The 13,605-nt window shown below is 40.5% G+C and overlaps 2 protein-coding genes across 3 annotated transcripts; both read right to left on the reverse strand.

The window, feature by feature from the left end:
* Positions 1 to 4,746: 4,746 nt before the first annotated feature.
* Positions 4,747 to 9,554, reverse strand: LOC104422128 (E3 ubiquitin-protein ligase MARCHF3). 2 transcript variants are annotated; one of them, XM_010034359.3, is made up of 9 exons: positions 9,317 to 9,554; positions 9,135 to 9,185; positions 8,124 to 8,469; positions 7,355 to 7,426; positions 7,189 to 7,256; positions 6,909 to 7,056; positions 5,504 to 5,583; positions 5,365 to 5,421; positions 4,747 to 5,115 (listed from the first exon to the last, which is right to left on the reverse strand). In XM_010034359.3, exons 3-7 carry the CDS (start codon positions 8,376 to 8,378, stop codon positions 5,563 to 5,565), a joined length of 564 nt encoding a protein of 187 aa, XP_010032661.2. In that variant the 5' UTR covers positions 8,379 to 8,469; positions 9,135 to 9,185; positions 9,317 to 9,554; the 3' UTR covers positions 4,747 to 5,115; positions 5,365 to 5,421; positions 5,504 to 5,562. The 2 variants fall into 2 exon arrangements, with proteins under 2 accessions (XP_010032661.2, XP_010032660.2); XM_010034358.3 differs by having other exon boundaries at positions 9,362 to 9,553.
* A 1,376-nt stretch (positions 9,555 to 10,930) lies between these two features.
* On the reverse strand, positions 10,931 to 12,917 carry LOC104422129 (protein PIN-LIKES 2). Its single transcript, XM_010034362.3, has 2 exons — positions 12,678 to 12,917; positions 10,931 to 12,596 (listed from the first exon to the last, which is right to left on the reverse strand). The coding sequence occupies exon 2, from the start codon at positions 12,418 to 12,420 to the stop codon at positions 11,050 to 11,052; it is 1,371 nt and encodes a 456-aa protein (XP_010032664.2). The 5' UTR covers positions 12,421 to 12,596; positions 12,678 to 12,917; the 3' UTR covers positions 10,931 to 11,049.
* Positions 12,918 to 13,605: the final 688 nt, after the last annotated feature.

Consider the following 13,605-nt stretch of genomic DNA (forward strand, 5'->3'; position numbering starts at 1 on the left):
ACAGCTTGTCAAAATTGCCTGTGATGTCCATAAATCCTGTACACTACAACCATTGGAAGAGAAGGGAATGTCAAGATCAAGTTATAAAGAGAGTTTAAGAACCAAGAAATTGATGGGGTTGGGGAGTATGATAAAGAAAAATAATACTCAAGTGTAGAAATAATTTGTTATGAGCGGGTACTTCCCAATAGGTCATCTATCTTGTCATGTTAAAACAAATTACAAGGCTTTTATTGCTATTAATGGCATATGTGTGATTTTCATCACAATTATATATGCCTTAGACTCGTACTATATATAGGGGTAATATCTTTTATAATTGTAACATTGAAGCCTACAACCCTAAAACTTGCAACACAAATATTGATAACGAGATTGCCTAGTACAACACTGTGGTTTTCCCCTTCCTGATTTTGGGAGTGGTTTTTCACATAAAAGTTCTCACTTGTTTTTCTTCTCTATATTTCTCTTCAAATATTCACGTTCCTAATAGAAACTGTCAAGTAATGACAATGTGGACATCGAAACGTATTTTTTATGACTGACAATTGAATTATCTACTATATGACTAGTAGGTGCTTGTCAAGGTAATGACTTTGACTTTAAAAAAAAAAAAAAATTGGAGCTGGAAGAATATGATTGCAATATGTAAAATCAAAGAACCATGAATCGGAACTACCTAGAGTAGGAAAAAGTGTTCAAAAAGTCCTAAATCTTTTGCATTTATGTCAATTTAGTCATAAACCTTTTATTGGTGCCAATTTAGTCCTAAACATTTTCACTTGGTACCAATTCAATCCTTTCTGACTAAATTTGGCTGGATTTTACTAACTGGACACCGGTCGATTGATGTGGCACGATCGCGTTAACATGGACAACTTTTATTTTCTTTTTCCTTTTCTTTTTTTTTTCTTTTTTTCTTTTCTCCTTCTCCTCCTCCTTCCTCCAATTGATTGATAGACCTCAGCGACCAACCAAAGGCAACATACGGCGAGCCTCACCAATGACCACGAGGGCGGCCTTGTGCTGGGCAATGAGGCTTGCCCTCATCGGCCATGAGAGACGCTTAACCTCGCCAGCCTAGAGCAAGGCTGCTCTCTCGGCAACCGGCTAGAGGAAGGAAGAGGAGAAGGAAAAAATAAAAATAAAAATATTCAAAAATATTAAAATATTATTAAAAATTATCCACGTCAACGCCGATCGTACCACGTCAGCCAGTCGATGTCCAGTCAGCAAAATCTGGCCAAAATTAGCCAGAAAGGACTGAATTAGCACCAAGTAAAAATGTTTACAACTAAATTGACAAAAATGCAAAAAATTTATGACTTTTTAAACACTTTTCCCCCTAGAGTGAGACAAAGCAAAAGTACGAGGGATAGAGGAGCTAGAACTACTAGATTCTTAAAGAATGAAGTGTAGATCCTCTAAGGATTGAGTAACAAATGAGCTATTAGGGAAACCCTTAATGATAGAAACAATGGTGGTTGGGCGTGCAAGTGGAACTCTGTATCGGGATCGATTTTTTGTCCCATGGACTTCCTAAGTCGTCGTTGATAACAATTGGATACAAGGTAACCATTTCGGTGATGGCGCACACAATATAATTTGCTTGATGAGGAAGTAGTAGGGTGGCAAGCATCTTGTCTATAAAAATAGACAAAATAGTGTGGTGCACCTTCAAAGTAGTGAGCCAAGTCTCCTCAATCAACAACTCTGAAACAATTGTCTCAAGATGAGATAATGGATCTCAATGTTAAAGTGAAGCTTGCACAAGTTCCAAACTCATTATTAAATGCCACAAAAGTTGCATAACATGCATACAATTACAACATTTAAGAAACTTACGAGTATCGGCAACTACTTCCTATTGCCCCTCAAATAAGGCCAATTAATCCCTAGCATACATAGAGGACAAAAGTCGTTAATAGATTGACCAATCTTCCAATGCAGATGATATAGATTCTTTAACAACTTATATTGATCAGCAATATCCAAAGTGGAATAACAATTAGCAAGTAGATCTCACGCTTCCTTTGTTATATTGAGATGATTAAACTAAAGCACGATAGATGGAATCAAAGTGTTTCAAAACCACATTCGGATTCGATGATTCTTGCTATCCTACTCGTTCGAATGCTCAACAAGTTTTTCTCTAGTTTCTTCAATAGTTCTAGTAAATGCACAAATATCACTAGTGATGTAACTCCTTGCATCCACTCAAAAAACTCGATATTTTTTTAGCCCAGGTGACATAGCAGAGCAATGGTACAGTCACGGTAAATAATGACGTGGCAGGGTGACGTGGCAGAGCGATGTGGCAAGCTAATGTGGCAACAATTGCGTTAGCAATCCCAACTAGAGCCCTTGGTCACGTGCGTTGCACATGAGCGAGTGGATCTCGCATGTCGAAGCTTTCTTTAGCACATGAAGGGGCGTGTAGGTGGCGTTTCGAGACCGCGTTTGGCTACTTGGACTCGCCAGAGGACGTTGAACCTGGTCGTGGCGCTTCATTTTCAAAATAGCCAACGAAAAGCGTCAAAAAAAGCCCTTATAGGTGATGTGCTTTAGTGTCCGAGACATGACAACGCGTGTGGAGGCATCTGGTGTCTGTTCACGATGAAATTTTAGAATCCGATTCATCTTAGGGTGGCGAGTCCAACAGTGGTGTCTCTTTTCCCAAATGAGCAGTGAACAAGTCTTGAACAACGGCTGAAGCGGTGGACTTGATAACGAAACTTGAACGACGCGGCCAAAGCAAGGACCGACGTGATGGGCACTTCCTTAGATAATGATGACTTCGATATCAAGAGAAAAACAATGTGGTTAGAAACATGAATTTTTTGTATCTTTCATTATATACAATGAATTGTACATAAGCATTTATAGGTTTTATAGGAAACTATCTAATATAACAAAATATTATAATATCAATTACAATCAATTAGGAATATATTAAGATTCTCATAAAATTATCTAATAAATTGCTTGCAAACTACTTTCGTACTTAACATGTTCATAGTGTGTTTCATGGACTTCCAAATAGCTAAGCATCTAATACTAGTGCCCCTGAATTATTATAATACAAAATTATTTGTTTCGAAAGAAAAAAAAAGGATCCACAAATTGAACCGGACCTTCTTCTTAACCAAACTAAACCGCAAAGTCGAAGCGTACGTATTACCTATTAACAATTTTGATCATACACAAGCGAAGTAGCCTCTATTTTCTAAAATATAAAATCAAAAGAAGAAAAAACGATTTGGTTCCTAACTACAATTTGGCTAGACCTGATTTTTTTGTCTTTTCCTGGACATATTAATGCTGTTTTGATTCATTTGACGTTCTAAACACAACAACAGATAATAGATGTGTGACTATCCAATATGACTAATGCCACGAAAAACTCTTAATTAGTATACATGTAATAAATTTATCTTAAACTAATTTTTTAATATAAAAAATCCCAAACTAATACATATGCGATAAATTTATCTCCCATTACTTATCACTAAATTGAATTAGTATCGTGAAGAACTCCAAATTAGTACACATTTGACAAACAGAAAGTAAAACTTTAAATCGGTACACATATCAATTGCCATGCATTATTTAGTTTAACAATTTAATAGTAAAATTTAATGAAAACTAAGGGATAATAAATTTATTAGATGTGTACTGGTTTATGGTTTTTTTGTGGTCAAAAAATTAATTTAAAAATAAATTTAACACAGATGTACCAATTTAAAATTGTTCATGGTACTATGTTCACCATACCTAATAAAGAAAAGGACTTCACGAAGCCATTTATGTTAGGAAACATGTTTTAAAAATGTGCACATCTCGTCAAAGTAGCTGATATAAACCCACTAGCCCGCGAGTACAACATTCATTCAAGAAATCTTAAAAAGCATGAGTACCGTGAGTCGGAGTCGGGTACTAGTCTAATCGGGAAGCATCTGTCATTCTAGAAAAAGAATGATGCAGATGAAATCCCTGTATTCATCAACAAATCCTATGACCAATAGGAATATGTATTTCCTTGAAAGGATCGACCCTCGTCACAATACTATTTTGCATCTGAGACATGGTCGATGACTTCAAAATCGATAGGACGACGAAGGGTCGTTTGGAGTTCCAACGATGGAATGAACTTCGCATCGAACGATAGACCGTTGACACTTTATGAGCGACCGAGCTAAGGTCCTGCTCGATGCCCTGCAGATAGAAGATCATGTGCCAAGGGAAGTCGAGGCGCTTATCTTGGACGCCCGAACCCGGTTGGCTTGGTTGAACAAAATCTCCATGGCCCGTTGCGGTAGAGATGCTAATGAAGCAGCTAATTAAATACTTTGCCCTCTTCTTGGTTGGACCAGCTCCTCAACTCTTTTGGGATTTACCATGTTTTGATATCTCTTCTTTGGGCTTTTTGTCCAAGGAATCTCGTTGTTAAATAAAAGGAATTTTTGGACAAAAAAGAAAAAAGAAAAAAAAGCGAGGTTCTGCATTAATATTCTGAAGTTTGTAAAAGAGGGGTTTTGATGGTTTCGCGAAATACACATGCATACGTATAAATGGAAACAAATACCATTTCGAAGCGTCCGCATTCCGGTTGAAACTTTTCTAAGGTTTAATTCTAAGTTTCCTTCCCACTACCAGCTTCAAGTATGTGGAATCAATTTAGTCCAAATGTATTTTTGTTACGATGTTGAATTCTAGTTCATTTGATCTTGATATTCTGGTTTCGTCTAGTGTGCAAATGTAGAGTTCTTGATCGAGTTTCCTGCTCAATGTCAGCGTTGAGTTCATAAGCACATTCAACCGTCGAATAGACAGGAGGGAGAAGGTATTGATATTTACATTCTTCTGTAACCGTGATTTAGATGGAGATGCTTTCCCCAGCACCGAACTTGCTGCTCTCATTCTTGAATCCAAGGATTCTGCGGCCGTAATGGGACGTCTTCAGAATCTTTACGGTATCATTCAACAGCCGTGCTATTACCAGCAGTTCCTTGTCCTCATTTCAACTGAGAGAGGTGGCCGCCGCTATCATGGGAGAGGCTCCATCGGTGGCAACTCGTTTTCTTCATCACTCATCTCTAGCGACAAGTGAGGAACCTAAAAAACAAAACTTTCAGATAAATTTACGCGGTGACTGGTGATTGTAAAGAGAAGCAGAGAATTACATAATGCAAGTTAGTTGCATGGTGCCTCTGTTTCAGGCAGTTTTATTTCCAGATCATAAGTAGCAGCAAGGAAATCAAACAGTGACATTCTACTGCAATTTTCTCTAAAGAACTTGATACTTAGAGCAATACTATGATGGAATAACGGCCATGAGAAATCAAAGAATAATCATCTAGTGACCTGTTGACGTCGATGCTGGATGGCAGAGCATGCTTTGACCACAAGGAACAGAAGTAACTGCAATCAAAGCAACATGTCAGCACTTTTCTTATATCATCAATTTTAGGTTAGAAGGAACAGTTCTTCTGACAAGCCTCACCGTGACCAATGGCAGTGAGTAATCTCCAGCTCCGATGAGCACAATTGGTAAAGTTTGCTTCAGGAGAGAAGAACTATAAACTGTCAAACAACGAAAAGTAATTTCTTTGGCTCAATACCGTTGTTTCATCCAAGCCAGGAGAAGGTGTTTCAATCCCCTTGTCCTAGCTTAAATAGGGGCAAATAGAAGAAAGATTGTAGATTGATATGGCCAGCCTGTTTTTCGAAAAAGGAATTGATATACAGCATAAAATGCTGGAAATCAAATAACTAAATATTGTAGATGTGCAACAGCAACTTCCATGACTTGCACCAATGTAAATGTTTGTAAGATTAAGTAAGGGGGGAATTAGCTGTTGAACTAGTACTGTACTTGACTCTAGATAATGCAAAATTAACTGTATTGGATCTTCTGAATGAGAAAGAAGAAACACTTACTTGAATAAGAAATACGAGCAAACGTGACTAAGAAACATGAACAGCTTTAAGAAGTGTGTAATTTAAGGTCAAATAGAGTTCTTTTGGAATAGGTAAATTCACCTCCAATAAACAGACAGTGGTATTCATTGAAGCATGAACGGTTTCTAGTGTAAAGCTTCGGCTTGAATACCTCCTCAAAAGAGTGGAAGACTACTGCTGGAAAATGATTGAGGCAGTAACAAATTAGGGAATAGGTGGACGTGTCTGTGAGAAGCTTAAAGAAGAGACAATAGAGGACAGCGAAAGACGTGGATGAGCAAATAGTCTGCTGAAAAATTTTCCTGTTGCTCAACTGGAAACAAGTTCTATAAGAGATTCAAAGATACCACTTGTGCACAGTTTGGACAAGACTACTTAATATTTGGATACGGCTTGTGAACAAATCGAGGTCAGGCCCAGAATTCATTTACTAGCCACCCGACAGCGAAGTCTCCGCACAGAAATCATGAGCATATACAGTTTTTCCCACGTCTTTAGTTCCAACCGAAAATTAATCAATTTCTTTAAATTAATTTCACTGAGTTTCAGGAGATCTTTTCTGCACTCTGAAGAGCCCTTAGAAAGAGATCATGATTACCCTGCTTGATTATAAAACCTATTTTTGAAAGGTTAACAACCTGTCTGCTATCTATGTTCCTTTTAGTCTATTTTACCGTGGATAAAAAATAAATAAAATCCATCTGACTTGCAAGTAGTATAATAAACGCCAAGAGGCCCAAGAAATTGTGATGAGTTCTTCAATACAAATTTAATAAGGTCCATGTTTTCTGCCAGAAATATCAGCATCATTATTCCCTGCTGATTCTATTCAATTATGTCTTTATATGTATAATGGACAACATGAGATGGTATGTGTATGTCTATGGGGGGTGCAAGGGTATGCTGCACATGTCCATGCACGAGAGAGAGAGAGAGAGAGAGTATACAATTATGGTAACTATGCGGAAGCACATCAACCCCCCAGAAGGAGTTGAGTAATCCTCAAAGTCAGTATCTGAAAAATCATTATCCGAAGAAACCGTTGCTACGGTTCGTGGGTCAAGCAGATCCCTTCTGGTAATTCCCCAAATTCCCCTGAAAAGACACGCTTAACATATATTAAATAATCTCTGGTAACAGGGGACTTCCTATTTTGCAAGACTTAAGAACAAACATTGGAGGAAACGTCAAATTTTATTCAAGCATGGAAACATTTAAATATGATACCTGAAGCTCAAAGGAAAACTTCCTTGCCGGATCAGAGGAGGCGGTGCTGTATAGTTAGGTGTGAATTGCTACAGTCTCATGGAATTTGTGATCACTTTCTTTAATTAGATAAACTCTTGACACTTTTCTCTAGATAAATCGCAAGTTCTGATAAGAAATAGCGAACCTGGAGGCAAATCTCACAGGTGGTGTCACCCTTCGCACTGCACCATCTCTGGACGCAGTCACGGTGAGCATACTGAAAATAACCGGAAAATACACAGTTCAATCAAAACCGGAGTATTGCAGCAAGTAATGTAATATGAAAAAGGGAAATCACAAGACTCCTGCTGCTCTAATTAATCACAGATGCTGAATTGTATATAGTACAGGCTCTCTCCATTCACACCGCAGAGAAAAAAGAAGCCATGATCACAAAGTATGAAGCGATGGATGCAATGCATTTACCAAGTGTTGGATATTATTTTGGGACTGAATCTCGAGAAAAATAATGTCTCCATTAGTCAAGAGTCAAACATCAGTGCAGCTATGGATGAGCAACTAGTCACGTAGAGCATTTGCCTACTAAAAAAGAAAGAAGAGTAGAACATCTACAAAACCTAAGTCCCTTCCTTTTTTATGTGCGGTATACATTGTCAAAACTGTTCTATACTTCACTATGTTATTATTCTGTATCTTTTCTTTCAATGCAATGCTTCATATTACTTGTTCAGCCTCCAATCTTAACCATGCCCAGCACACACAACTGCTACAAAGTGATATTGCAAAGCTCAATTCAGCGAACTATAGCTTTATAGTGATCAACTTAACAGATTTCTTAGTTTGTGGTCCTAATAAAGTTGCCAGAGAACTTAACCACCAGATGACTTGAAAATGTACTGAAACATGCAAAACAGAGGACATCTCTGCAATCTGCAAATCGAACTGCATCTGACCTTCAAGCTGCCGCAGCACGCACATGGTGTTTCCATATTTAAGTTTTCATCGTCATCATGGCAAATCCTACACTGTACCAACTCCCTCCGAGTGGAGAGGATTGTCATGTTCATCTCACCAGTAGAAATATCGGCTGTAGGTTCTTTACACGGAGACATCAACACCTGCCGAATACTGTCCTCACTCTCAATAGCAGCTTCTGAGGTAGAGTCAGCAGTTAAACGATTCACGACCAACATGAAATGGTCCCCCATCCCTAGAAAGCTGTTTCGCACAAACAGATCTTCTAGATACAAGCAGAACCTTCTGAACCAACTTGAAAGAGATAAAACCTCAATGAGCTCCCTGCGTCAGAGTATCAAATGTTCAGCATCATTAAGAAGTGCAATAGAGAACAGCTTATTATTAGTAAGTAGGCACAATGTCTGGACGACACTGATCCATCATGGAAATGGCCAAAAACTGCGGTGACATTCTTATTTTTACCATGGCATGGAGGATAATTAACTTAAATAGAAAAAGATCACAAGAAAATGAAGAGAAGTTTCTGTTAGGTATCTTTTCAGGACATCGACTACTAATGTTTCTGTTTCCATAATCAATTCTGTGAGGTGAGCTGGATCATTACAGTTTGATGTGAAAAAAGCGCAATAATATACAGACCAATCAAGTGCAAAACAATGTGAGAGTGACAATCTGTTGTGATGGTTATTCAGAAGCTAAATAGCGAGGAGCAAGCGCTACACAGTAAGGTATATGATACGAAGGAACACAACTGCCAACACGTTCCCACTATTAAGCCAATACAAAACAGCTATAAAAGCATTGAGCAGTGGTCAAGCACCAAAAAGCTACAAGGACAGCAGAGAATGTGTTACTGGGACATCAATCTAACATAGTATTGACGCCACAATAAAATTGGAATAATCAACATCAAAGCAAAACATGAACGAGTACAGAAACCTTAAGCATAACATATGATGTTTAGAGAAGATCAAAAGTGGATTTACCTCACACATCTGAATTCTGGAATGGCGACCCATCTTCATTATGCCTTAAACCTTTAGGCAAGAAGTAACCAAAAAAAAAAAGAATCCAAATGAGACCAAGTAGGAAAGAAATAATGAAGATAAAAAAGCAACAAACGGTAGAAATCAAAGGCAAGAAACGAGGCTGAATCTAGGAAAAAAACCGAGAATGACGGAAACGAGAATAAGAAAACCGCAAAGGAACCAACTATTGTCATCCCCATATTCAGTCCCAACTCGTGTTCTGCACTCAAACCAATGTACGGAGAGAGAGAGAGTCGGCAAGAGAGAAGCAGCTCGCGAAAAGCTGAACTGATATAGAGGAACGGCCTTGATGAGCATGTGAGGAAGATCAAATGCTCAAGAAAGAGAGAAGCTTCTTGCAGGAAAGGGAAAGGGGGTGTCCGCAACATGAAGAAGGCACGCAATCTTTTCCCTTTCTTCCTTCCTTCGATGCACTGTCTTTGTTTCGCACAAAGAAAGAGATGGAGTGTTTTCCCTCCCCATTATCCGCATACTCGTGCTCAGGTGATTCTTGCTGCATCTTCGTTGAATGCGTCTGAACGTCTCTCTTCCTCTGCCCGTGTTGATTCGCGGGCGAAGGAGGGAAAGTCTAGGGAAAAGGTGATGGAGATTCCAACCGCAACAGCCTGTCCCACGTAGTACGTTTACGTACCCTTGCGAGCCAAGAAGGGCCCCCCGCGCTCGCTTTCTTCCTCTGGGCCTGGACCGGCCCGATTTGGCCCGGTCCAATTCGGTACGGGCCAAGGCGTTTGGTTCGGTCTTATCAATGGGGTTATAATATAGTTAGGCCCGACACTATGATGTCATGTGCGTGTCTCTACTGCATTTTCTCAATCATGGGAAGAAAAGCTGAATAAGAAGCGAGAATATAACTACTTCAAGTGACCGACCGATTTCTGAGGCCCAGCAGACCATGGGCCAATTTCAACACTTAAAATTAGCCTTTGAGTAGCCAAGACCCAAAGGCTAAATTATTTCCCCAATAATTGGTTAGCTTATCCCCTTCAACCCTTCTGGGAGTTACTTTGTTTAGATGTTCCCTTAGCGAGCACTTATGTTTGAACACTTTTATTAAATAAATTCGTATTCCAACCAAAAAAAAAAAAAAAAAAAAACAAAGTGACCGACCAATTCGACAAAAAAAGAAAATTAGTTCAAGTGATTTTTTGATCAAATTCATGAGGGCGTTGTTGGAAGTGCTTTTGAAAAAATAACATTGATATAGGAAATGACAATCAATGATGGTTATTTCCCCGAACCTACTTCATGCCAATACGTTATTGAATAATTCATTTGATTTTGATCCTTGTAAATTGAAAAGGGACTCCATTAAATTTACACGAATTTATAGAATTTATAGATGGCACGTTTCTAAGTAAAAGAACGGTTGGGCTTAAAAAAAGTCGGACTGACATTAACTACTACTCACTAGCGTTAGCTTGTGTATTGGTGTTTCCAGCCATGCACTTACACACTCAATCCCGCACAATAAATTTGTAGATAATACCCACATAATCATTTCTCTCTTCAGAGACTGTGCCCAAAGATGGAGCTCTAGTTTGAACTATAGTTTCTTCGTACTCAATAATTCAATTGAGTCGAGTTGAATTAAGTTACCTATACTAGTCGAGGAACTTGAGCTTGGGATTGCATCCGTTTGACTCGACTCAACCCAACTTGTTTACACCTTCAGCTATTAAATTCGTTGTTCAGATTAAGTATTGGGAAAATTAATAGAAACTAACGAGGTCCAATCTTCCAAAGCCAAACAAAGAATATAGGCACCACATGCCTGTGAGATTACATGAGTTGAATCGGGGCAATACATGAGCTTATGGCCAACATTTCAAAAGCACCCTTTTTGTACAAAATCTCAACTGGAAGACAGAAACCACTTGAAGTAGACCGTCAGGTACACGGACAGAGAGACCAGAGCCAGCACATGCTGCCAGAAGAGGAGCGCCGAGGCCTCGCTCACGGCATAGCCCCGCAGGCTCGCGATCGCGCCGAGCAAGATGGCGCTCGGCGTCGTGTACTGCAGCAGGAGCACGAACTTGTAGAGCTCGTCCCCAGGCATCAGCAAGCCCCACCTGTCGGCCAGGAGTACCACACCGATGCCCAGCAGGGGAAGCACCAGCAGCCGGGCGACCATGATCCCAATCGAGGTGCGGAGGCCGAGCCTCGACTCGTTGGGGCCCTCGGCGAGCATTCCCCCTAGGACGAGCATTGCTGAGGGCACCATCGCACCCGCCATGATGTCCAAACTGTCCGTGAGGAAGCCGAGCACGGCGTCGTCTCCGAAGCATAAGTCCTTGAGTTTAGGAATCATCCCTACGAATATAGCTAAGATGGATGCTATGATCGCGGGTTGAAGGATGTGGTGAATCGGGGTCTTCTCGGCAACGATTCTGATCTTCCGAATCACCTTCGGCTCAGTTAAGCACCTCACGGACTTCGGGCTGTTTTCACCGTCGGCCTCCGGCGGACCAGGGTCCGGAAGTGCGGTGTGTGAAAAGCCCGGTATGCTATTGAACAGCCTTGCAATGAAGGGCGTCTTGCAATGCTCGGTCTCTTTATCTTCAATTCCAGGCCATTCGGCTTCAACTAAGAGCGGCCTGCTCAGATCGCTGGCGAGCGCGTCCCCGTTGATCGATGGTCTCTCGAAATCTTCTTCGGTTATTTCATGTATTTCAGGTATCTCGACTCTATCATCGATGACCTCGTAGAACTCCAGTGGCGGCTCCATCATGTGGTACACTAGAGTATAGACCAACAGGACCGACACCCACTGCGAGAACGAGACATAGGCCACGGCGGGGCCATAGCATTCCGGACCGAACGGGTTCTCCACATTATGACACACCGACGAGACGACTGCCAGAGGAAGATTGCCTGTGTTCCCAAACGCGGTCATGATCACAGTGAACCGGAAGAATTCGGGCGGCGGTCGGCATATCAGCGCAACCACGAATCCCAGGACACACCCAATGCCGGTGCTGACCAAGATGTTCACGGGAATGAACCACCACCGGACGATGCTCTTGTACGAAATGCAGGGGCCGAGGTGGGTGAAGATCAAGCAGGGCAAGAACAGAGCGAACACGAGCTTGCTAAGCAGCCTGAAAGTGGACTTGGGGGCGATCTTGAATCTTGGGTGGGCGAGGAGGAGGCCGATCAGCGTTATGGTGAGGAGCTTCAGCAGCGGCAGCACCGCATTGAGCACGTCGTGCGATCCAGAATTCATGGTCTCTCGCGCAGCGAAGCCGAGAGATTGGCCGATTCCTTAAAATCTTCCCCCCGTACTTGAAATGCCGAGTCTCACAAGTCCGACATTCGGAAACGCTGCCAAGTTCTCGCTTGCGGTGGATCGAGGAGGAGGAAGAGCGGAGCGAGATCGAAAGAATTCAGCAAGAACTCGACCTGGGATTCCACGAAAAAAACAAGAAGATGAGATTGAGTGACTCGCAGTAATAGATTTCAGGAGAAAGCCTCTTCACTTACCAACCTGACGCAGATGAGCTTCGATGATTTCTGTGATGTGCTTCTTCAAGGGACCATCCAAAGTCTTGAGGCACTCCCAAGGTCCTGAATTTTCATCTATTGTCTAATCAGGTCCCTCGCTGAACTTATTTCATGCAATGGAGTCCTTGAGTAATGAGTTATGACCTTTCTCGTCGAAGTTGGTACTGGCGTCGAATTTGTGGACGAAAATATTGACGTGGCAAATCACATGGAAACAAGAAAAGGAGCAGAGAAGAAAAGAAGAATCTCACGCGCGAATCAACTATCCAGGCTTTGATAAGTTGATGTTCTTCTTAACCATGTGGATCTATTGATCTAAAGCCCCCTACTATTATTTTAATAAGAGGGAGAAAGATAACATGCTATTTAATTGTGATAATATATGTCAATCATCTTTTTCGTCACTAAATCGAATCAAAGATTTAACGGTAATTTAATGTTACCGGCATATTCATTTATTTTTAAACAGAAGGACCAACTCGAATATATATATATTTTTATTTATTTATTTATTTATTTATTTATTTATATAATTTAAAGACTCAGGTTACACAAAAAAGAAGTTGAAAGACAATAGTTTAGAGATCTGAGATGCCTTATCTAAAAATCCATTCTCTTTCTACATTAATTTGATTTGGAAGCTTTCAACTCATGAACTGCCGTCGGTGTCATTCTGGTTTTGCACCGCTTGGCTTTCCTCGGCGGCACATGAAACGACTATTCTTTCCCAAATTTTTTTCTAAACCTAACTTTTGCAAGACACCACTAAAATTATGTTTTTCTTGTCTCTATTCTATGTTGTCCCCTGTCAGATGTCCCATACTGCAACTAAAGTGATTTTCTTTTTTCCATCTTCCCGTCGTCTGCCCCGCGAAGGAAAAGAAAAGAAAAGAGGAGAAGGGTTTTT

Source organism: Eucalyptus grandis, chromosome 10 (assembly GCF_016545825.1).
Source record: "Eucalyptus grandis isolate ANBG69807.140 chromosome 10, ASM1654582v1, whole genome shotgun sequence".
Taxonomy (NCBI): Eukaryota; Viridiplantae; Streptophyta; class Magnoliopsida; order Myrtales; family Myrtaceae; genus Eucalyptus; species Eucalyptus grandis.

Excerpts from the sequence above, each read along its gene's own strand:
- LOC104422128 (XM_010034359.3), bottom strand. The coding sequence starts at position 8,378 with ATGGGGGACCATTTCATGTTGGTCGTGAATCGTTTAACTGCTGACTCT. Across the intron at positions 7,427-8,123 it reads CGTGCTGCGGCAGCTTGAAG|TATGCTCACCGTGACTGCGT; the intron begins GTCAGATGCAGT and ends GGTTATTTTCAG. Across the intron at positions 7,257-7,354 it reads CCTGTGAGATTTGCCTCCAG|CAATTCACACCTAACTATAC; the intron begins GTTCGCTATTTC and ends ATGAGACTGTAG.
- LOC104422129 (XM_010034362.3), bottom strand. The coding sequence starts at position 12,420 with ATGAATTCTGGATCGCACGACGTGCTCAATGCGGTGCTGCCGCTGCTG.